The following is a 24,306-nucleotide window of genomic DNA, read 5'->3' as shown; positions in this document are numbered from 1 at the left end:
GTGATGGGGGAGGGGCAGAGAGCGAGGGAGACACAGAATCTGAAGCAGGCTCCAGGCTCCGAGCTGTCAGCACAGAGCCCGACGCGGGGCTCGAACTCACAAACTGTGAGACCATGACCTGAGCCGAAGTCGGACGTTTAACTGAATGAGCCACCCAGGCACACCCTTCATTTGTTATGGGGATATGTGTACGAGTAAAATAATCACCCGTGTTGCCACTCTCATCTGGCTGTTTTCATTTTTTGCCCACTACTGTCCCTATCAATGCAAATGTTTACTCACACTCCTGTGTTTTGTTATTTTCTCTTAATATTATATCAGATTTTCTATATTCCCATGTAGGATTCATTATCCCATGTATTCACTATCCCAGGTAGCCATTATTTTTGATGGCTGCTTCTATTTCACTGGGTAGAAAGTCCCATAGGGATCTTAAACCCTACATTGACGTTGATCCTATTAGGATGTTTGCTCAGCTACTGGCTACTGTCGGGGCCAAGTCAAATGTCTTAGGTTGGGTCTCTTTTTGCTTCTCTCGAGTTATTCCTGTCAGATAGATTTCCAAAACGGAGATGAAGTACTAGGCCGGAGGGATCATTCTCTCAGCGGCTAGATCCCTGTGATGACTGTTTGCAAGCATGAATGGTTTCTTCCATAAGGGATGTGATGGGTCCAACTCCTGGAGAGAAGTTCTGTCCCTCCCCTCTGCTATTCTCTCTAGCTCCTAGATATCGGGTCATCTTTCCACTCAGGACGAAGGTGGCAGGGACAGCTGTGAGTTACCAAGGCTCTTGATCTAGGGCTTTAGGGAGGTCTACCTTTTCTTCTTGCTTTATTCACAACAATTTTCATGATTAAAAAGCTATAAAATGAAAACAAATTTGAATATTAACAGCTAACATATCTATGGTGCTTACTGTATGCTTTGTACTATTCTAAACCGTTTACGTATTTTCATCCTTGTAATCCTCACTCAACCATCTGAGGTAAGAATTCTAGTATCCCCATTTTACAGATGGGAAAATAGAGGCAGAGAGCGATTCAGAGACAATGAATGTAAGCTTTAAGAAGTCAGGGATTTTTGTTTCTTCACTACTGAATCCCCAGAAAGTGGAAGAGCAACTCGCAAATACCAGACACAGTAATATTTGCTGAAGGAGTGTCCTTGTCCAAGGTCACACGGGTGGTGACGGGTGTAGCCAGAACTGAAAGAGAGTCTTGCCGTGGAGCCTGTGCACTGAGCCTACGCATGTGGTCCCTCTAAGCTGCCCACCCAGAGACAGGGACTGTCAACCTGCAGTGTTCCCCTTCAGGTCGAGTGTGAGTGTGTGTGTAAGAAATAGATAAGTAAATTAAATGTGTGTATACATAATTACATTTTTTTTTTTTACAAAGATGAGATCAGTTTATAAGATGTATATCTTCACAGATCATTAAATATTCTTCTGTCACTTTTAATATTATGTAGCAGAATATCGTATGGTTATAGTATAATCTATCTAATGAATAATGGATTTTAAGATTGTTTTCCACTTTTCCACTATTATCAACGTAGCCTGATGAGTTCTGTCTGCTGATAGCCACAATACTTTTTTAGTACAAATACCTAAGAGTGGCATTCTAAGGCCAACGTGTGTGTATATTTCTAAGGTCATAATACGTATTGTCAAATTGTCTCCAAAAAAAATTACACCAGTTGATATTTCCACCACAACTCCTATTTGGAGGACTATGCCTAACTCAGCAGCTCCTTTGAAAATGTCCACCAGCTCCTGGCACAATGGCTAAGTGCCCAATTTATATAGTAGAGCCTGGGCCCACCTCTAAATCTGCACACTGCCATCCTGACCCAAGGGCAGGACCACAGAATCCCTAGATTCTATCTGGCATCAGGGAGAAAACCAGGAGATAAGCTCAAATGTAGCAATGATGAGGGGACCCCAATAGATGAAGGTTGTTAGGATTTTTCTTAATTAAAAAGATGAGGGTTGCCTGGGTGTCTCAGTCGATTGAACGTCTGACTTTGGCTCAGGTCATGATCTCACGGTTCATGAGTTCGAGCCCCGCGTCGGGCTCTGTGCTGACAGCTCAGAGCCTGGAGCCTGTTTCAGATTCTGTGTCTCCCTCTCTCTGCCCCTTCCCTGTTCATGCGCGCGCTCTCTCTCTCTCTCTCTCTCTCTCAAAAATAAATAAACACTAAAGAAATTTTAAAAAGAAAAAAGATGACATACCTTTATTCTAAAAAATTTTTTAAATAGGAAACTATCATATTTTCATTTTTTTAATATTCCTTTCCAAGTCTTGGCCACAAACGTGTGTGTGTGTGTGTGTGTGTACACATATATGTATATGTATTTACATGTATGTATATCCATAAATGTGTATCTTTACATTGTTTCTATTATTTCTGTTTAACATTACACTATTAATATTTATAGTTACACTGTTTCAACAGTGATTTTCAGTGTGTGGAAATTATTCCATTATGTGGATATACCATAACTTATTAAAGCAGTGATTATTAACCATTCTTGGCCCAACCTAGTGATTTGCCAGGAAGAACTCAGGCGTCACTGAGGAGAGAATAGCAGCTGTGGGTAGCAGTTAGGCCTTGGGGACCAGGACACTTGTGCTTTTTTTCATCTGTTTTGCCTAATGGCTTTTAAACAAAGGGTTTCTCTGCCTAATAAAAAAAATGTTCTTGAAAACCACCAGTCTGAACTATCCTCTTATTATAGTGTTTTCCAGATTTTTAAATACTATATTACACAATAATTAACATCTTTGCACATGTGTGTGTGTGAGAGAGAGAAAGAGAGAGGAAGAGAGAAACTGTATAATTATTTCTTTTGAAAAACTTCCCAGGAGAACCGAGCACTCCTCAATAGAGACTGGCATCTGTATGGTGCTTATAAAATAGCTCTATACTGCTCAGTACAACAGTCAAGATGAAATACAGTGTCACTGGTGGGTAAGAACAATCTTTTTGACCACATCTTCTCTAGCACTATGTTTTGTCATTAAAAGGGAGAGGCGCCTGGGAGGCTCAGTCGGTTAATCGGCCAACTTCAGCTCAGGTTATGACCTCACGGTTCGTGGGTTCAAGCCCCGCGTCGGGCTCTGTGCTGACAGCTCAGAGCCTGGAGCCTGCTTCGGATTCTGTGTGTGTGTCGCGCTCTCTGCCCCTCCCCCGCTCTCACTCTGTCTCTCTCAAAAATAAACATGAAAAAAAAAAAAAGAAGAAAGGATAGAGTTAGCAAATGTCCTTACAACCCTCAGACTCTGGACTGACGTACAGCAGCTCTGATCAGAAGAGCAAACCCAATTATGCCTCTGTCTGGCTGCAAGCACACCGTGTCGGTAGGTCACTCCCGGGCCAGGAGCCTCCTCCGAGGCTGTAACTGTGGGTGAAACTTTGGACGATGCCCAAAAGCTCAGAATTGACAATGTCTTCTGGAAGACCTAAATGGGAGCAGATCATCTGCTGCTCATTGGCGGTGGAAAACCTTCTTCCAAATAGCAGTGATAACAAGTAACCCTAATGAGTTCCCAAGGAATGTCTGAGTCATTTCCTTTTCTTGGGGATTTCTTAAAGCTCCTGTTAAAGCAGACTCATCAGTCCCAGGGAAGACAGAATGACACCCTAATAATGGGCCCAGTTTGTGCTAAGTACACAAAATGAGCACTTTTGTTGTTGTTCTTTCCTTAAATGCCTCCCTGTAAGGAGGATCCCATGAGGCTGGTAGGACTGGGAAGGCATGTAAGGTACCTGGCGAAGCTTTCCTTTTATGAGACAGAACGAGGAGAAAGTTGACATGGTTTAATTGTGTAGGTGTGAAGTGTCGTCTCGTAAGTTGCAATAAAAAATATCAACCCTTCTTCATCATCTGCTATGGGCTGGAAGCTTTGTCTATACTATTTCTGGGAATTCTTACAACTTGTATTTCTGCAAAGGTACTACTATCCCCACTTGTGAAGGTTAGCAGATTGAGACTCAGAGGCCTTGAATGGCCTATCCAAGGTCATGGAGGCAGTAGATATAGAGCTTGTCAAGTCAGAACTGAAGCTCCAGTCTGCCTGGCCCTGTGTGTACCCATTACATTACAGTCTTCTCCTCTCATCTGTGAAATCTACAACTCACCAGCTGCCCACCCTCCTCTTGTACAAATAGGTTTAACATCTAGCACGTTGCTCAGGAGCTATAGAAGCCAGCTGGGTCGCACATATCCTTTCCCCGCTCTTCCCGAAGGGCATTGCCTACGCTGGCCATACACGGTACTCCAAAGAGCAACAAAGGCCTTTAGATGTCTCATGCCTTCCTCAAGGGACTGCAAGCCCTGAACAAAGGAAAGGATCCAGTGTTCCTGACTCAGTGTTTATTGAATGAGGACTTGCTTTGGGTAGAGCCCCGGGACAAGGGTAGTGGTGATAACCCAAAGAGTTCAGAGTCAAGAGGGAAGGGAAAGATGATGCAGGGCAGACATGAATGAACAAGGTTATTAAAATAGAATGAACAAGAACATGGGGGGTGGCAGAGGGCTGATCTTTTGTCAAAATTCAGCAGCTGTCAGGGTCCCTACTGGAAACCTGGATCAGAGTGGAGAGGCACTATATTGGAAATGCAGCAATAACATGACCCAAGAAATAGCTCCATGGGACTTGGCCAAGAATGAGGGGACCTAAGGGCAAGGCCTGTGAGATCCTTAGTGGGGCGATAAAAGGTGCATTGGGTGTGGTACTGCTACATTTTGAATATCTGCTTCTATTTGCCTAGAACCTGGTTGACGATTCTCTAATTTTTGATTCATCTTTTATTTCAGCTGTTCACGCCAAGAGCCTGGTAGCCATTTTGCATCTGCTGGTTGCTCTGTCCCAGTATTTCCGGGCACCGATCCGACTCCCAGATCATGTCTCCATCCAAGTGGTTGTGGTCCAGGTAAGACAGCACTACAAACATCTGCGCCCTTAAAGAGGCACGGAGGCTGAGTTCATACAGGAGCTACGGCATGCCGGGTAGCCGGTTACAGGTGGAATGGTTGCTGAGTGTCCTTGATGTGCTGTGTGTTGGGAGGCGCCTGCGTGTGCCCTGTGATGCATGTGGGCAGCAGTCAGTCACATGTGCAATGGGTGGAAGAGCGTGTACTTGAGTATGGGCTAGCCTTGTGTGGGGCTTGTCCGTGGGGTTTGCAGGTTTTCGTAAAGAGGGTGTCTGTGTGCTATGTATTTGAGGGTGTGACGTATGAATGTGAGGTGTGTGCAGTGGGGTCAGGAGAAAAGGTGTATCCCCTGTGTATGCATGGGTGTGCCCTGCAAGCCAGGGAGAATCATTTTTTGGTTAAACAAATGAGGGACAGATATTGGGAAGAGACAGATAACCTGTGCATGTGAAGGGGTGTGTGTGTGTGTGTGTGTGTGTGTGTGTGTGTGTATGTGTGTGAGTGAGAGAGAGAGAGAGAGAGAGAGAGAGAGAGAGAGCGAGCGCACCCCTGACTGGCCATGCCTATATGGAGGGCATGGCTGCTTTTCACCTGCCCAGAGAAGCATGGCTGGGATCTCAAGTCACCCTTTCCAGATTGTCGGATGGAATTTCCATTCGCATATGGCTGTGTAATTTCCACGGCGAGAGTGTGCTCTCTCCCTGTGACTATCTCACTCTGCTCCTAACTCTATTACATACTCAAATTCAATTTTATTTTCCAACTTTATGCCCATTTAGGAAAGGTCAGCATTCTGTTTGCTTGTTTCTGTTCTTTTCAAATAAACATGCTGCAAGGGAGAACGCCCCTTCTAAGCAGCTCACTGGTTATCCAGCGTTCTGGAATAGAGAACAATATGGCGGTTCTACCACCCCTTGGTGAGAAAGAGCCTTGAGGGCTGGTAGGCTTGGCCTGACCCCACCAGGCCAAGTTTCTCGGACAGAAGCTGAGCTTTCAGGGATCGGATGTCGGTGGAGGGGAGGAAGATGTGAAGGTGTTCTTCAGTCGGCTGCTTGGCCGTGCCCTGGTGATAAAGTATTTCTTCCATGCCTTCTGGGTATCTCCCTTGCTAAACGTCAAGGAAATATAATAGAAATAGTCACGTTGGCCCTGCCTGCCAGGAGACAAGACTACACCAAGGAGAGGGCGATCAGAGGGCCACAGGCGGTGAGCATGTGTGTGGTTTAGACACTAAGTGCAGCTAAAAGGACTAATTGGCCTCATGGATCGAGAAGTCAGCTGCGGCAAGCGTTTTATGTCTGCCATGGATATGTCGCCCATCCCAGAGCAACCTGGTACAAGCATCTTACTGGTGAATCCAAGCCATCTCTATTATATTATTTTCACCACTCATGTATAAATTAATTTCAGTATATTTTTTAAAACGCTGATTCAAGATTGGGGTGGGGGGGACCCCTGTTTTGGAACAGGGGTTACTGCAAGCCCATGTCTCAAGCCTTATTTTAAGCTCAGTTCTAGGCCCATCAGAAGGCTGTTGTCAGTGTAATGTCTCTGTGGACAGTTCTGTGAGCAGGAGGGTGGAAAACAGGACAAGGTACATAAAAACCTGCATGTCAGGTTTTATGGGGTGTTTTGCTTTGTTAAGTTAAACAGGCACAGAAGCAGGACTCAGAATTAGCCAGAAGTCACCGACCCAACCACAGAAAGAGTCCTCGAGGCAACAAATAACAGATCGAGGTGAATCTAGGTGCTGTGTGAGGGATTATTTCACCCAGATTTCCTTTCTATTCTGTACAAAAGCACTGAATTCTGCATGAAGTTGAAGATGAGTTTTTATGTCTGTGAAGAGCCTTACAAGATCAGGACACAAATTCCATTAGCCCCTTGTAAAAATTACACATTTGTTGAAGCTGAAATGGGAAAGGCCCTTGATTTATCCTTACCGGATCCCTTAAAAAAATTTTTTTTTATTGTTTGTTTGTTTTTGAGACAGAGACAGAGCATGAGCAGAGGAGGGGCAGAGAGAGGGAGACACAGAATCCAAAGCAGGCTCCAGGCTCTGAGCTGTCAGCACAGAGCCCAACACGGGGCTTGAACTCATAGACTATGAGACCATGACTTGAGCTGAAGTCAGACGCTTAACCAGCTAAGCCACCCAGGCGTCCCTGGATCCCTTTTAAATTATATCTTTATTTTTCCTTTTTACCTTTTTCACTTTGATAACCCATTCTTCCAAATCTAGTGCAGATACACTGTTGACCTTTATCCAGCTCTACCTTTCCTTCGATAAAAGTATTTTGCAAGGACACTAGTTTCTGTGGCTCTTAGGAATAGAAGAGAAGGTTCTAGAAGTTTGGGCAAGAGGGCAAGAAGGCAGGTTTCAGCTGAAACACTAACAGTTGTAGGCTCCTTTTTGACACTCTTCTCTGCCTTTGTAAAAGATGAACTTGGGGCGCCTGGGTGGCTCAGTCGGTTAAGCGTCCGACTTCAGCTCAGGTCACAATCTCGCGGTCCATGAGTTCGAGCCCCGTGTCGGGCTCTGGGCTGATGGCTCAGAGCCTGGAGCCTGCTTCCGATTCTGTGTCTCCCTCTCTCTCTGCCCCTCCCCCGTTCATGCTCTGTCTCTCTCTGACTCAAAAATAAATAAAACGTTAAAAAAAAATTAAAAAAAAAAAAAGATGAACGATGTGACAGGTGCTTGCCATCCCCAGACTGCTGTCCTCATTGTGCCTGGGAACTGACTACAGAGACCTGGTCTAATGAATCTCCCTCTCCACACCTATCAGAAGGTCTTCCTGAGGGTGCCTGGGTGGCTCAGTCGGTTAAGCATCCGACTTCAGCTCAGATCATGATCTCACAGTTTGTGGGTTCAAGCCCTGTGTTGGGCTCTGTGCTGACAGCTCAGAGCCTGGAGCCTGCTTTGGATTCTGTGTCTCCCTCTCTCTCTCTGTCCCTCCCCTGCTTGTGCTCTGACTCTGTCTGTCTCAAAAATAAACATTATTTAAAAAAAAAAAAAAAAAAAAAAAGGTCTTCCTGAGCCCTGACACTCTTTCACTGGCTCTCATGCCCACACAACGGGGTTTAAATTTCAAACTGGCACTCAGTTGACTCCCCATCAACTAATGGCAGCCATCATCCCACTAATGGCAGCCACCATTAGTGGCTCCGTTCCAGTGGTGCTCTCCTGCCTCTGCCTTTTTGCTGGGGCCATCCCTTCTGCTGGAATGCCCTCTCCTCTGCATCCTGCATCAAGTTCCAGCTTGAGGACCCCCACCCCTTGGAAGGGTTCCCTGACCATCCCAGCTGAACGTGCCTGCTCCCGTCAGCACTTCTGTCTGCATGGGACCACTGCATAATTGGTTACACACGACACTTCTGAGAGTGAAAGGGGGGTCCTACTGTAATCATTGAGCCGTTGAGCCACCCCATCAGGCACAAACACTGGTACTGTTTCTTGGAAATCTTTCTCACATACCTGTTTCATCTACCCCATTGTTCTCTAAGTTCCTCAAGGTCAGAAATTATGTCAGACGTTCCATAGTATTCGCTCTTATCCAACAGAGGTTCTTGTACAGAGAAAACACCAGTTCATGAAATAAAGAAGAAAGAGGCTAGATCGATGGGAGGAGGCAGACAGATGATGGGTGGACTGATGGACAGATGGATGAGTGGGCGGATGGGCAGATGGGTAGGTGTGGGAGCCTCCAAAGTGCTTATCCTTTTCTCAGAGAATAAGCTAGTCACCTGAGAACTGTACTGCTTAGTGAAAAGCTCCCCTATTTATCCATTAAAAACAAAAACAAAAACTCTCCCCCTGTTTAAATTTTCCAAGTTGGCCTCCGTCCTCCACCCCAGCCAGCCCCACTGTTAAATGTGTTTCTCTGCTTCCCTCCGTGGCCCCAGCTGGAGGGCAGACACGCCCTAGGCCTTCATTTCCATTTGGTTTACTGTGGATTACTCCGGGAGGCAAACAGTTTGCTTCCAGCAAAATGTCTTCCAATAAAGAAAGAAAAGATTCACCATCCAAGAAACGGCCAACTTGTTTGGAATAAACACTAATTGCTCTTAAGTATGAATGGTATGGTCCAGTCCCAGAAATCTGGGGCCTCCTTTTGCCTCTGGTAGTATCTCCTCTCCGGTTTCATTTCTTGAACAGCAGTGACTTTCTCAATATCAGGAACGCTAATCAGTTTTGGGTGGGTGGTTTTTTTTTTTGTTTTTTTTTTTGTATTTTTCTAAAGCATATTTTTCTCTCTGCCTCCCAACCCTTCTCCCCACCCCTGTTTCAGAAACGAGAAGGAATCCTCCAGTCTCGGCAAATCCAAGAGGAAATAACTGGTAACACAGAGTATGTCAACACCATTGTTGCCAGCCATTCTGTAATGGAACACAGATGTTTCTCCGAAATTCATCCATTTGCTGATATTTAGTTTTCATTTATTGGGATTGCAAGAGGGATTAGACTTCAGCCAATGATTATAGTTTAGCCTTTTCCATGCATTCAAAACATGCCTCTCAATGCTTAAGGTACAAACTTGGGTGGGGAAGTGGGGAGAGGGAATTAGCAGTGATTGAAAAATTCTAATTTTGTGGCACTCCAGGAAAAAGTATGCCCCAAAAAGCCAACCAGCATGAAATCGTCATGCCATAAACATGGGGTTGAATTTAAATTGCGAGCCTCCAAAAGGACGTTTTCTTCCTTTTCTGAATCTGATTTATTTGGTCACGTGCCATGACCCAGAAAACCCTTTTCTACCTTAGAGTGGTGGGTTGGTGCTTGGTGTTTTTTCGTTTCCCCGTTAAGCAGTTGGCCTATCAGAATGCAGGAGGTTTGCCACGGGACAGAGAAGTTTGTTCTTAGGCAGAAAAAAGGCGGGGGTCTTGAGATCACTGGGCAGGCCTGAGCCCTGGCCACGGGCAAAGTGTGTTTTCAGCATCCCCTGAGACCCCAGCTTTCCTCTATGTTCTCTTGAACAGGAACGAAGTGGAAAGGGCAGGGAGGGACCTTTAAGCCGGCCGGACTTGAGTTCAAATCCAGGCTCTCCTGCCCACTCAGACCTTGGTTTCTGTATCTCTGAAGTGGGGAGTGTTTTCCTAACCAGAGAGGTTGTGACGATTCACTGTGGCAACGGCTGGGCCCCCGTGACCATCAGCGCTGCCTGTCGTGGCTGTCCCCCGCCACGGCTGACCCGCACCCTCCAAGCATTGCCCAGTCTCTAGGCAATTTGCCTCCCCGGTGGTGGCTGAGGGAACTCCAGGTTGCCGCCTGCCTGGACCACAGTGTGCTTGTGCCTTAAAAAGAGCCCAGGGTAGGGCAGAGACGTGGAGTGGCGCTTCCCAAGGGGCCCAGTTTATGGCCTGTGGAGAGCCTATCGGACAGCCTCCGCATCACTCCGGGGCCAGTCTTGGCGGCCAGCAGGGCTGCTGACACACAAAGCACACTGATTCCCAGCCTTGGCTCTGTGAGGGGCAGGAGGGACGCCTTCCTGCCCCTCACCCCCCACCCTCTGCTGGGCTTGTCCACGCCCGCTGTTTCAGCTTCTGGAAAAGAGAAAGACATACCTGAGAGGAGTCAGGGGACGTGACGTTTGGGTTTTCAGTGCTCTGGCGGCTGCATGCCAGGCCTCCTGTGGTCTCCCTCTGCCATCTTGCCATGCAGACCTGAGGGTGGATGTGAACTCCTAATAACAGCAACACAGAACACTTCATGAAGCACTTTTGTATCTACTGACGTTCAAAATACACAAAGCAACGCTCACCCCTCCTAAAACCACACATCCCAAAGGTGAAGAAGCAACTGTCCTTGGTCTATCCAACACCTAACTCCCAAGTTCATTATCCCTTCCAGTACATTACCCACAGGTCATCATCTAGTAGGTGATAGATGCACAGTTGGAATAAACCGATATAATAGGAACCAAAAACGTATTCAGAAAAAAACGAACTGAGCACTTACTATATACTAGGAATTATGCTAAAGTCTTGCTCCATATTAAGTCATTTAATGCTCCGAACATCCTACTGGAGTATTTACCATTATCATCCTCCTTTTAGAGAGAAGAGACCGGGAGCCCAGAGAGGCTCCGTAGCTTGCCCAAGGACACACAGTGTCTCTGGGATTCAGACCTAAGTAGTCTATTTTAATGCTTGTGCCGTTAGTACTTTGAGGCTTCTTTGGTATGAGTATGGTTCTATGTCCTGCCCTATTTGAGAAACTGATTCTGAGTCAATGGCAGGTGCGATTTGGTGGGAATCACAGGATGAACTAGAGAAAGACAAAGCTGACATCCCCAAGCTGATGCAGTTCAGTGGTTGGGAATGCTGAAGCCCCGAGTCCGATATTCCTTCTCAACTATAAGCAACAGTGTGATTTTACTTAAGGCAAGAAATAGTCCTTTAAATATCACTTACACCAGGCTTTGTGCAAACACCAGTCTATCTGTATGGCAGAGGGAAAAACAGGTGGCAGTAGGGTAAAGACTACCAATAATTGGAGACTTAGTGCAGAAGAAAGTGCCAAGGAAGGAAGCTTTGTGGGCTCTTCAGTGAAGGGCAAAGAAGAAGAAACATGCTGTTTCCTTTCTCCTTTTCCTGCAGGGCTCTTTCCGGAAGGCACGGTGAGTTGCATAAGATTATCCTCTGGTGCTGGTGGCTGCCACGGGGTTTCTAGTTAATTCTGCAGCAGCTGGGAAGAACAGGCACTCAGCTTACTTCCTGCATGTGTGTCTGCACCAGCCTGGTGACAGGGCCACTTGGTAGGGAGGGTCGGCTTACCAGTGGGAAGGGGAAATCTAACCACGGCTGCCCAGTCCTCTTGTAAGTAGCCAGACCACTGACGTTGCCAGGCCCTGGATGGGTCCTGGGCACTTGCAGGGCGGTCATGCTCTAAGTTTGTTGTGGAAGCAAAGAGGTGTATGTACACACTTGGGAAAGTCCACTGTCCCTGCTCAGTCCAGCCCTTCTAGAAGCAATCTTCTCCCTCTTTCCTCATCACATGTCATCCCGCTCCAGTTTCCCAGAACTTTGGGTTTGTTTATACCGTCTGAACGTTAGAGACCTCAGTCACCCTTCTGGCGGTCCCAGATTTATTCATCAGTGCAAGAGCAGGAAAAGGCAGACCCCGGGACCACCAAACTTCCCAGCCCTGGGTCCCTCCTGGACATTCTTCTCATCCCCTGCCTCAGATCCTATCCTCTATTTTACGTCTCAGTTTAGAGAATCTGGGGGCTACAGCAAGAAAAACCCCGGCAAGGGGCATGGCTTTGCCGTTTTCAATGATCCTGTATATACTATGGATAATGTGAGAAATATCCCAGTCATGCTAACAAACTCAGATCAGCACACACTTCAAAGTTTATAGAACGACGCATGCACATGCCTTCTCTTTCGTCCTCACCACACACCTGGGAAAGGTTTTTCAGACGGCATTTTATAGAAGAGGAAACTGAGGCACAAGGGTCGAAGTGACTAGATCACTCAAGAGGAAGACCACACATTCTATCCCGGGGCGCCCAGGCTCCCAATCCGGTTATCTGTGCACGGATGTTTGTCATGGGTATCCTGGATTTGAAAATTAGCGGGTGAGGTGATTTGAGATTTGGATAACATTCTACCTCCAAAAAGCTTCAGAAACCCTTTAGGCCCATAACTAAGTCATGATGTAATGGATATAAATAGTGAAGAGAAATCCCAAGTCAATCTGGGATTCGACAGCCTAACAGAGCCCCCCACTCCCAGCCCAAAAGAAGGGTGACCTAGAGGATAGACACAGAGAAACAGAGAAAGCCCCTAAGCTAAGAATCAATCCCCAAAACCCACCCAAACCCAGTTTCCAGAGTTCCCAGCACGGTTTCACGCACCAAAGAATTCCTGCCTATATCTGACCTGGTGGCCATCTTGGCCGGGCCCTGGGGTGGGCTTCCCCACCAGGAAGCAGGTCTTTGCTGCATTTGACATTTTCCTGTGTTTCCAGAACGTGATGCCTTTGACACCTTGTTTGACCATGCACCAGACAAGCTCAATGTAGTGAAAAAGGTGAGCAAGAGGTGCCTGGGAGGGAGGGGGGCGAGCTGCACCAAACAGTAGAACACACGCATGCAGCTTGCAAGCTTCTTCAAACTGGTGTCCTCGCCAGCTCTCGGCAAACTCGGGGCTTTCCCACCTGATGTACACTTCACCCGTCCCGTTCCCACTGGATACCTTACCCACTCTCTTCTCCCATCAGGATGACAGTGTCTCCTGGGGGTTCTGAAGCTACAAGCACCCTGTCTTCCCATCCACACTGAACCCCCAACCAACCGGGCCTCCTCACTCAGCCCTCCCTCCTCCCCAGGCACAGGGCACCTGCCCCTAGGAGGGTCTGAAGGAGGGACCCGGTGAGGTCTCTTCTTCTCTGCCCGCCCCCCAACCCTGAGCTAGGACATTGCACCTATCATTCTGCCCTCTCGGGACCCCCTGCCCCTTTCACATTCCTGAGACTGGCTATTTGAATCCCACAGTGCAGGAGACCACAAATCCTGGGGGCCGTCCTTTCCTGCGAACTCAAGGAGCTTTGCAGAAGAGCCTCATAGGCTGCTTATTCTCACCCAGCTGAGCAGTGATCCCTGGCACAGCATCCTTGGCTGGGCCTTGTCCTGTGTTATTACACTGGTCCTCGTCCTCACAATAGGGTCACACAGGTGGCCACCAGGATCTGGCACTGGCGAGAGTCTCCATCTCACTGCCTGGCTTGTGCTTCTCTTTTAGACACTCATCACTTTTGTGAACAAGCACCTGAATAAACTGAACCTGGAGGTCACAGAACTGGAAACCCAGGTGGGTGACAGCCCTGAGCGCAGGGTGGGGGGCAAGGCCATGTTCAACAGCCACTCTTCCAAGTGCCCCATCCCTGCATTGCCAGGGTGGCTTTCCATGCTGATCCTGAAGCTTTCCCAGGAGGGAGTGAGATTCTGTCCTGCTCACAGGAGTGAACTGCGTTGAATGCTGATTTTTTCCAGTGTTTTATTTTGAAAAGTTGCAAGAATATCATCATGAATATTCGTATATGTTTCACCTACCTACACCAGTTTTTGGCAGTTGACCACATTCGTTTGTTTCTCTCCCTCCTAAATACTTCAGCGTAATCTCTAAGAACAAGTACTCTCCTAAATAATCACATTACAATTATCAGATTCAAGCAATTTTCACATCAATACATTAGTCTATTTAGGTTGAACCACATGAAGTCATTGATATTTGGCTACTTAGGACAGTGTCATAGGGATCAAAGAAACAGTTGTCTTAATATTCTCAGGCTGCTTTTAATGGCCATGTCTCATTAGTCTCTTTTTTTTAAATTTTTTTAATGTTTATTTATTTTTGAGAGAGAGAGAGACAGACAGAACATGAGCAAGGGAGGGCCAGAGAAGGAGACACAGAATCCAAAAGTAGGCTCCAGGCTCTAAGCTGTCAGTACAGAGCCTAATTCAGGGCTGGAACTCACAAACCACAAGATCATGACCCGAGCCAAAATCAGATGCTTAACAACTGAGCCACCTGGGCACCCCTAGTCTCTTTTTAATATACAACAAATCCTCAGCCCTTTTTTGTAGGACATTGACATTTTTGAAGAGTGCAGGCCATTAGATTCATAGGACCTCAATTTTTTCCCCCTCATGATTAGATTCAGGCTATGCATTTTCAGTGACAATTCCACCCCCATAACACTGTGCTCTTCTCAGGCACTTTGTCCCTTAGTCCCGTTCCTGGTGACAGTAACTTTGGTCACTTGGTTAGTGTCCACCAGATTTCTCTACTGTAAAGCTTTCCCCGCCTTTATAATTAATCTTTATCAGGAGGTACTTAAAGACTGTGCAATACGGGGCGCCTGGGTGGCTCAGTCAGTTAAGCATCTGACTTCACCTCAGGTCACGATCTCACAGTTCATGAGTTCGAGCCCCACGTCGGGCTCTGTGCTGACAGCTCAGAGCCTGGAGCCTGCTTCGGATTCTGTGTCTCCCTTTCTCTCTGCCCCTCCCCTATTCACGTCCTCTCTCTCTCCTTCAAAAATAAACATTAAGAAAATTTTTTTAAAGACCGTGCAATATACCCTGTTTCCCAACCCCCTTTCATCTGTGATGAACTTCTAAAGTGTGGTTTTCTTTTGAGGATATGTGGGCACCTCCTGTTACGTTCAAAGACGATTTCCGGGTCTGCCACTGAGCTTTACCTGCCACTGTGTCTTGTCTGTACTCTGTACTCTTTGGGAAGACAGGGAACCCTCTAGAAAAGTGATGTGTCCTCAGAAGAGCTAGAATGAGTTCTGGAATCCCCACTTAAGTTTTCACGGGCAAGGAGGGTTGAGAGGCAGCCTCTGCCAGGCACATTTGGTGCCTGTCTGCAGGTTCAACCACCAAGTCATCAGAACCAGCAGTCAGGGGTGGGGACAGTCTAAGTCAGCAGCACTCAGAGTTGTGAGCAGACCTGACCCTAACCCAGGGTCCTCCCCTGGGTAGACATATTGGATTCTTTTTATTCTCAGTCAGTTCCAGCCACTGCCAAAAAGAGGCCCAGCTAGGTCCACGGGAGGGCCTTGATTCTGACACAGACGCTGGGGTCTGTTCTCCCGTTCACCCTGGCATGGCCTGAGGATGAGTCAGGGTTAGGCCCTTCCCACTGGAATTGAAGGCCAGCTGGCTGGAAGCAGGGAAGAATCTTGTTCCTAAGGTCAAGTTCAAGGCCGGGCGGGACACCCATCATGAAGCCTGAGCCACAAGCCCACCAGCTGGTCACCCAACAGACACGGTCCAGCTCACATTCCAGGCAATTCTGTCTAGTTTTGTTTTAAGTTCCCTGAGAGGATTCCAAGAACTTTGAGCTCTTAAGACCTCTTTAACAACTGGGGTTTATGCCCACAAAGACTTGGGGGCCCCACCTCCTTTGAAGGGTTCTCTAATTTTAGGTATCCATCTGACCTCTAGATCTTTTTTGTATTTAATTTTTTAATGTTTTTATTTATTTTTGAGAGAGAGCAAGTGGGGGAGGGGCAGAGGGGGGAGGCTAGACAGAGGATTGGAAGCAGGGTCTGTGCTGACAGCGGAGAGCCCGATGCAGGGCCTGAATCCACAAGCCAGGACATCATGACCTGAGCCGAAGTCAGATGCTTAACCAACTGAGCCACCCAGGTGCCCCTGACGTCTAGATCTTTGCTCAGACCATCCTTGGCCCCTGGCACGCCTACTCCTCCCCAATGCCCCTCATCTCACAGGCCCCTCACCGCCTCCACGAAACCTGCGCTGACTGCCCACTGCACATTCTTCTTGCCCTCCCGCAGCAGAAGACCCGCACCTCCCACTTCGCTCAGGAGCCTACTGTCCCTCAGACCAGGTTCCCAACTGTCCTTGATGGAAGGGACCAGGCTCTATGCCTCTCACTGTGGCCCTCAGCACACAGCTGTGCTTCGTCAACAGGAGCCGGGAAGTTGTATCCTGACTGCTTTGCTGGTGTCCCAGATAGTAACAGTGATAGTTAATATTTAGTGTCGCCTACATGCCAAACAGTGTTCTGGGCACCTTGCACATATTAACTGCTTTATCCTCATGATGAACCTCTAGAGCAGGTACTGTACTCTCATTCTCCCCACGTCACAGATGAGAAAAATGAGGCACAGACAAGTGACCTAACTTTCTCAAGTCACACAGCTAATAAGCAGGACAGCTGGAGGCCTAGGGCCAGAGCCATATACTTAACAGCTACGCCTTGCTGCCTCTCAAACAATAATACAATGAGAGGTGACAAAGGAGAAAGCCCAGGCCTGCGGAACACTAGAGTTCTTTCTCTGTTCACAGAGCAGAAGTCACCCTGCCATGGGCTTTCAACCCCATTTCCCTCCTCCCTGTGCCCCACCCCCCCGCCACTGCCCCCATCCCAGCTAGCTCCTACTCATCCCTCAGGTCTCTTTTCAGGCTGTGCCACCTCCAGAAGCCTTCCCCATGGTCTTCAGGGGGAGTGGCCGACCTCGGTCAATCTCACACGGGCCAGTGTGCCTGCCTCCATCAGAGCAGCTACTGCCTTCCTCCACACTAGACTGTGAGCCCCTCACGGGCAGGGCCACACTGACCTTTCTCTGCGGTCCCTGGGCCAGATCAGGGCTGGGCACACGCTCAGTGTTCAATACATGCTGGATCAGCCGAGAGCCAGACCGTGGGCCGTGGCTCCCGGACTGGACCAGCCAGACATGGGCTGGGCCTGCTGCACACAGGCCTTCCTGCCTCAGGCTGCTGCCATTGACCCTCTGCCAGCAGCCTGCCTGGGGATGGAGCCTTCAGGGCGCTGCCATGACAGCTGACGAGCCCCCTGGATAGGGCTTGCCTCGGGGGGCTCAGGGGTCCAGTGCCTTCACCTGGCCCTCTCCCTTCAGTTTGCAGATGGGGTGTACCTGGTGCTGCTCATGGGGCTCCTGGAGGGCTACTTCGTGCCCCTGCACAGCTTCTTCCTGACCCCGGACAGCTTTGAACAGAAGGTAAGTGGAGGAACCATCAAGGGAGGGCCCCAGCCCTCATCCCCCCATCCATCCGCCCTTGTGGGGAAAAGGCAGCGGCTTCCCATCTGCCCAGAGTCTCCCATGGTTGGATGTGGGGCCCCTTCTGATGAACAGCTGGGCTGGGAAGGAGCTACCTGCGGACCACCGAGCCTCCTGAACAGCTCTCCTTCCCTTTGCGGCCTGATCCCCTAGCCATACGCTCCCGCCACGGGCACAGCCCAGCCTCCTCTCCCCCCAGACATGACAGGGAGGGTGGCAGTAGAGCCGGCCAGACCTAATGCTCACACTCAGCCAGGTTCTGATGCCTCTCATGAGTACCACGGCGTGCCCGCTAGACAAGGGACGTTTGGTCCAAAGCAGAAACCCTTCTCTGCCTCTTGAACATGTTTTCCGTCTGATCCTTTCAACTGTGCATCCTGAGTCCCTAAGCTTAAAGTCCTGGCAGTTGACCTGGGAACACAGCAGGACAGGAAGAAGATCTTGAACTTCTCCAGGAACGTTTCACCAACAGCCAGCTGGGACCTGCCAGCTCACACTCCATATGGCCTGCCCATCTTGGTAGCTTCGTTTCTCCTTCAAATCAGGGCCTCAATTTTACTCAGCCCCTGCCCCCCTGGCTATAGTGCTGGATCCTTTGCTTTCCAGGGTCAGGTCCTGGGAGTCCCAATGATCCAGGAATCAGTGCACAATGACATAGCCACCATGTTTCTCTTTCCAGGTCTTGAATGTCTCCTTTGCCTTCGAGCTCATGCAAGACGGGGGATTGGAAAAGCCGAAACCACGGCCAGAAGGTACTTTGCTCTTCCTTGGGTTTGTGATAAGACCCTGCACATGAGTGTTCAGGGCACAGGGCAGGCCTCGTGTTCGACTGGTATCAGGGGAATGTCTCTTCTCTGAAGTCGTCTTTGCCATTTGCAGGGGGAGGTGGGACGGGGCTCAGCTGCTCTGTCCTAGAGATCCTTTGTGACTGCAAGTAAAGATCCCACACATGGGATTGCAGAGTAAGGCCTGAGCGGGGGGTGCCACAGGACCTGCCCTGTGCCCAGTTTCCAGGTTCTTCCGTCCCTGGACAGGCTGCTGACCTGTCAAACAGCTGCGCCCCAGCCAGGCAAGGGGAGAAAGCGGGAGTCATCACCAGCAGCTCTGCTCTGAGCGTCATTCCCTTTTCTGTTCTTTGCTCACTCCAACTCTGCCCCAAGACGAGGCCTGATGTGTTGGGCTTGGGTCGAAAATGTAAGACTGGATAAAAACACAGAAGGAGCAGGCTGCTCATGCAGCCTTCCCGGGCTCACGCTTGGAGCCGTGTGCCTCTGTGCATATGGGAGGCACGCTTCTCCTGGGAGCCTCCTTGGTACGGACGTTTATTGACTTCCTGACTGAAATATTCCATTTTATCAGCGCTGGTGAGTCAACACTGTGTTGCAGATAATTTTCTGTTTTCCATTTGTGGGCCCTTTTGCTTGCCCCCGCCTAGTCGTTTAAAGGAAAGTGGATCAGTAGGGGCTGGCTGCGTAAGCTCCCCGTTGTTAACTTGCACCTGCTCCTCCATCCACACCTCCACTTTGGGGGATGGGGAGGGTCATTCACTGACTGTCCAGTGGGCCCAAGACCCCACAGATGGTGACGTGCCAACAGGGGTGGGCTGTCCCTGACCTCAAGGCACTCGCAGCCACTCGGGGATCACGAAAGATGCACCCGGTAAGCACGACGGAATGACAGTTGTGGCCACTACCATGAAAGAGGGACAGCTAAGAGAGCGAGAGAATTGAGGAGGTGACATCGCTTCCGGCTGGGCAAATGACGGGTTAGTGGAGATGATGGCAGTTGGGCTAAACCGTAAAGATCAGTTAGGATAGAGGAGGCGGCATCCCAGATAGGATGACAGTGGGAGCAAAAGTCCTGCCTGGGGGATGGGGAGGAGCCCCGTTTGTGAGACAGCAGAGAATGGGGCTAAGCTGGTGACAGCCCCGGATCCAGTCCCCACCCCACCAGCTAGCCGTGTGGCCTTGGGCAACTTACCGATCAATCATCTCTGAGCCTACTTGTCATGTCTATAAAAATGGAGCTCCTAGAGACACACACATGACAAGATTAAATGGGATGACGTCTGATGCACAGCACCTGGCACCTGACCATCAACGTGAAGTGGTCGCCTATTCATCTGGAATATGAAGGGTATGAATTGGCAAATGGTTGGTGAGGATGAAGTGAACTGGTGCTAGGTCCTGGAGGGCCCTGATGCTAATAAGGCAGGGAGTTTGGACTTTATTCTGTAGATAGTGGGAGACATGGAAGTTTCTTAGGCAGGCAAGTGATGTGATTGAAGCTCTGTTCCAGAGAGATCATTTGGAAGGCAGTGTGAAGAACAGACACTTAGACGTGGGGCATTGGGGACCCCAGGAGGAAAAACAGGCTTGGCAGGGGCCATAAGGATCTCAATCCTGAGGATTGACTGAGCAGAACCAGAGTTCGGGGAAAAGATCAGGGCTATGGTGATGTAACTGGAAGTCTCCCACTTAACGGAAGCTGAACAACAGGAAAGCATGCCGAGGAAAGAAAAGGGTTAAGGGCAGTATCTTGTGCAAATGCCTTCCTTGAAGCTGGAGGAGAAAGCAGGAAAACCAGAGGAGATAGGTAGATTATGAAGATGCGGTTTGTGTCCCGGTGTCATGCCTTATCACAGACCTCATTAACTCAGCTCCGGCCAACAAAAGCCAATCCCTTATTCTCATTTATTGCCACCTGTTCTGAGCGCCTGGTCACTGCCGGAGGGCTTCTAGCAAGGTTGGTCTCCTTCTAGGGGCCCTCTCCTGGCAAGGTCACTCTGGCCATCCTCATGCCATTAGGAACGGACTCTGAGCCCTGGGGCCAGATGATGGGCACCCGCTTCAGAGTAGGAGGGAAAGCAGGAGAGGAGAGATCTGGCCAGGGTTTCTCTTTCCATGTTCTCGAGCCGCTTAATATGAAACTTCCTGGTCACGGATGGGAAGTACTCCTCCTGATACGTCCATTTTCAGGCATTTATTTCTCTCGGAACAGACAGCCTTCCCAATATCAATTAACCTACAAGGCTATTTCAGCATTTAGAGGACATTTCTCATACAATTACCGACTGAACTGCTTAATATGGAACTTCCTGACCCATGGCCATGGAAAAACACATCTGCTTTATTTGTTGTTACACTGGGCATCATGCCCACACCGAAAATTTCCAGTGCGTAAAGGAGAACTGAAATGGCATTTTGTGAAATTGTACTTTGTGAGAGGTATATACCCCAGCATTCCCTCTGGTTTCTGTGCTTCTACCTGGAAAGTAGATTCAATGGTAAATGTTGCAGACTTTACAAAAGGTGCCAGTGTGGGTAATTCTTTGAGGGTTCTTCCAAAATCAGACTGGCTGCAGTGGAGGTGTTTTTCATGGCAAATGTTTTTAAGGTCAGGAAAACTCATTCTCTGCCATACTGTTTGACATTCAAAGTTCCGTTGTACCTTGAAGTCTCTTGGGAACTGGGTTTGCATCTCAGATGACTTTTGCTGCCCAGGCTTCATAAACTTTTAGTACGCCAAGTGTTAGCATCAAGTTCACGGCCAGCAAAGCCTTTGAAACACTGGCATAAAGCTGATGGCTTTTTATTTGGGGGATTACACCACCTGTCTTCCAATGCACATGCCTACCCTGTTATTATTCAGGGAGAGGTGTCGCTGAACGTGGTTAAGACTCTAGCATGATAGCCAAGTGGGGACTCAGAAGAAATCTAGTTCCAGGCAGGAATGAAGCCTGTAGGTCAGCCAGCAGGCTGATGGAATATCTAAAATTTAAAGAGTCCGAAAGTTGGGGCCAGACTTCAGGCAACGCTAAAAAGCCAGGCAGGTGACAGAAGCTGAGGTCCAAGTGATCAATTCATTTGGAAAGGACTTGTTTAGTGGCTAGAAATACGGAAAATGGTTCAATTTCTCTTCCTCATTCCTTTAGGAGATAGTGTGCACACAAGACAGTGGCAAAAATTTAAAACTGATGGTATTAAGGGTTAGCAAGGATGTGGAGCAACAGAAACTATTGGTGTGACTATAAATACAACCATTCTTCTAAAGCAGTTTGTCTTTATGTTATATACGTTATATATTGTATAGTTTACTGTCTTTATGTCATGTAGTTGGAGATTTGTAATGCTTTATATGGTGGGTGGAATGATGGCCCCCAAAATGTTCACATCCTAATCCCCCGGACCTGATGATAGGTTACCTTACATGGCAAAAGGGATTTTGCAGATGTGATTAAGTTGAGGATCTTGAGACAGGGAGGTTATCTCAAAGCATCTGGATAGTTCCAGTATAATCACAAGGGAAGCAGAAAGGCTCAGTGTCAGAGTGAGGCAGCATAAGAAAGACTCAAACAGCCATTGCTGGCTTTGCTGATGGAAGGGGCTACAAGCCAAAGAATGCAGGCTTACAGAAGCTAATCCCCCGAGCTAGAAAAAGCAGGAAAACTAGTGCTCCCCGGAGTCTCCAAAAGAGATCGCAAGCCTGCTGATACCTTAATTCATCCCAGCGAAGCCCATTTTGGACTTTGACCTTTAGAACTACAAGATAACAAATTTGGGTTGTTTTAAGCCACCAATTACATGATAATTTGTCACAGCAGCAATAGGAAACTAATACATCTGTGATGCAATAACTCATTCATACATATGCATGTCCATACACCAGGAACTAAACTAGTCCAAGACTATCCATGATAGCCTAGACTGGACAGCACACCCCAACAGACTAGATAAATTGGAGAACAGCCACACCATAGACTAATACACAACAATGACAATAAACGAACAGAGAAATTGGCGGAAAGACTTCTAGTTACTGTAGCATGAAGAGGTCAGTGATTATTCTCTGCAAAAAGGCAAATATAAAACCAGACAAAAGGATCAAAAATGACCACTTCAAGGCACTGAAAATTGACTGTAAGTAAGTAGACAACAAATTGAGAAGCACTTATTCTTGGGGCGCCTGGGTGGCGCAGTCGGTTAAGCGTCCGACTTCAGCCAGGTCACGATCTCGCGGTCTGTGAGTTCGAGCCCCGCGTCAGGCTCTGGGCTGATGGCTCAGAGCCTGGAGCCTGTTTCAGATTCTGTGTCTCCCTCTCTCTGCCCCTCCCCCGTTCATGCTCTGTCTCTCTCTGTCCCAAAAATAAATAAAAAACGTTGAAAAAAAAAATTTAAAAAAAAAAAAAAAAAAGAGAAGCACTTATTCTTGAAAAACTATAAAATTAGAGCTGGATAATTATAGTTCTAGCTCAATAAAACAAATTACACCTCAAAATCATTTACAAAAATGAACAGCTCAGGGGCACCTGGGTGGCTCAGTTGGTTAAGCGTCCGACTTCGGCTCAGGTCATGATCTCACAGTTTGTGAGTTCGAGCCCCGCATCAGGCTCTGTGCTGACAGCTCAGAGCCTGGAGCCTGCTTCTGTGTCTCCTCTCTCTGCCCCTCCCTGCCCCTGCTCACACTCTGCTTTCTCTCTCTCTCTCAAAAATAAATAAACATTTAAAAAAAATGAACAGCTCACGCAACATGGATGAACCCTACAAACAGAATTTTGAATAAGGAAATCACAAAAGAATACATGTAGTAGATTCCATTTATATCAAACATAGAAACAGGCAAAACTAAAATCTGCTATTTAAAGGTACCTATGTTGCTGGTGGAATTATGAAGAGCTAGGAAATAATCACCATAAGAATCAGGATACTGGTTATCTTTTCCAGGTGAGAGGGGCTTATGACCGGAATAAGCTCATGACCATCCTCTGACATTCAAAATTCCGTTGTACCTTCAAGTCTCATGGGAACTGGGTTTGCATCTCAGATGACTTTTGCTGCCCAGGTTTCATAAACTTTTAGTACGCCAAGTGTTAGCATCAAGTTCACGGCCAGCAAAGCCTTTGGAACACTGGCATAAAGCTGATGGCTTTTTATTTGGGGGATTACACCACCTGTCTTCCAATGCACATGCCTACCCTGTTATTATTCAGGGAGAGGTGTCGCTGAACGTGGTTAAGACTCTAGCATGATAGCCAAGTGGGGACTCAGGAGAAATCTAGTACCAGGCAGGAATGAATGTACCAGACGGGGACAGGGCTCTTTGAGGGTGCTGACGATGTTCTGCTTCTGTCATGGGTGGTGGTTACATAGGGTTTCTCTTCCAAGCATTTAACACCATACATGTAGGTTACGTGAACTTTTCTGGATGTTCGTCATATTTAAATATTTTTAGTATGTAAAGAAAAGAGCAAGAGCGCCAGATAGGTAGCAGACCAACATCAATATGGCACATCTCCAAAGGATGGGTCCTATCCCACGGTGGGTGGGAGGGTGGGAATAGGGAGCAGACAGGAAAGTGAGGCAGGGACTAAGAATGAGCTAGATCCATCAGGAGTGGGATGGAGGCTGGCTCACCCCAGCTGGCCTGTGGCTGCCCATCTTATTCCAGCCCCCACCACCTGGTGGCACTGAGCTACCAGTGTCTTCCCACCTTGGTCAAGGGATTTGGGGACCCAGCTGGAAAACTTCTGAGAAAGGGCCTCAGCAACTGGTCCAGGCTGGGATAAGGGAGACTTGTGGCACAGATGGCTCCATGGAGGGCATGGCCATACAGGGCCCTGTCCCTCTGTAAAGACTGTACGAAGAGAGTTCCCCACGCCCCTTTGACTTCTGCATCCTTTAGAGAACCATGAACTCACTTTGGATGGTCAGCTAATGAACAAGAAGAATTCCTAATGCCGCCGGGCGAGAGGAGCAAACATGGAGCCTTTTCCCCTTGGCCAGAGGCTATTTTCTCCCTAGAGTAGTCTTG

At 48.1% G+C, this 24,306-nt stretch overlaps 1 protein-coding gene and 1 long non-coding RNA gene across 3 annotated transcripts in view; one reads left to right on the top strand and one right to left on the bottom strand.

Moving 5' to 3' along the window:
• Nucleotides 1-24,306, bottom strand: part of LOC132661467 (uncharacterized) — an 82,014-nt gene that overhangs the window by 37,421 nt on the left and 20,287 nt on the right. The window contains exon 2 of one of the 2 annotated variants that reach the window (XR_013550148.2): nt 10,500-10,618. This is a non-coding gene — a long non-coding RNA (uncharacterized LOC132661467). Of the gene's footprint in view, nt 1-10,499; nt 11,318-24,306 lie in introns of those variants that run through there. The other variant, XR_009602234.3, reaches the window with a different exon arrangement.
• Nucleotides 1-24,306, top strand: part of PARVA (parvin alpha) — a 172,056-nt gene that overhangs the window by 142,032 nt on the left and 5,718 nt on the right. Inside the window, exons 6-12 of the mRNA XM_078433226.2 lie at nt 4,821-4,936; nt 9,227-9,285; nt 11,535-11,554; nt 12,910-12,971; nt 13,683-13,751; nt 17,335-17,436; nt 18,176-18,248. Of these exons, the coding sequence (XP_078289352.1) occupies nt 4,821-4,936; nt 9,227-9,285; nt 11,535-11,554; nt 12,910-12,971; nt 13,683-13,751; nt 17,335-17,436; nt 18,176-18,248 (501 nt within the window). The remainder of the gene's footprint in view (nt 1-4,820; nt 4,937-9,226; nt 9,286-11,534; nt 11,555-12,909; nt 12,972-13,682; nt 13,752-17,334; nt 17,437-18,175; nt 18,249-24,306) is intronic.

This window comes from Panthera onca, chromosome D1 (assembly GCF_046562875.1).
Source record: "Panthera onca isolate mPanOnc1 chromosome D1, mPanOnc1 haplotype 2, whole genome shotgun sequence".
NCBI lineage: Eukaryota > Metazoa > Chordata > Mammalia > Carnivora > Felidae > Panthera > Panthera onca.
This window is presented reverse-complemented; position numbering and strand designations above follow the sequence as displayed.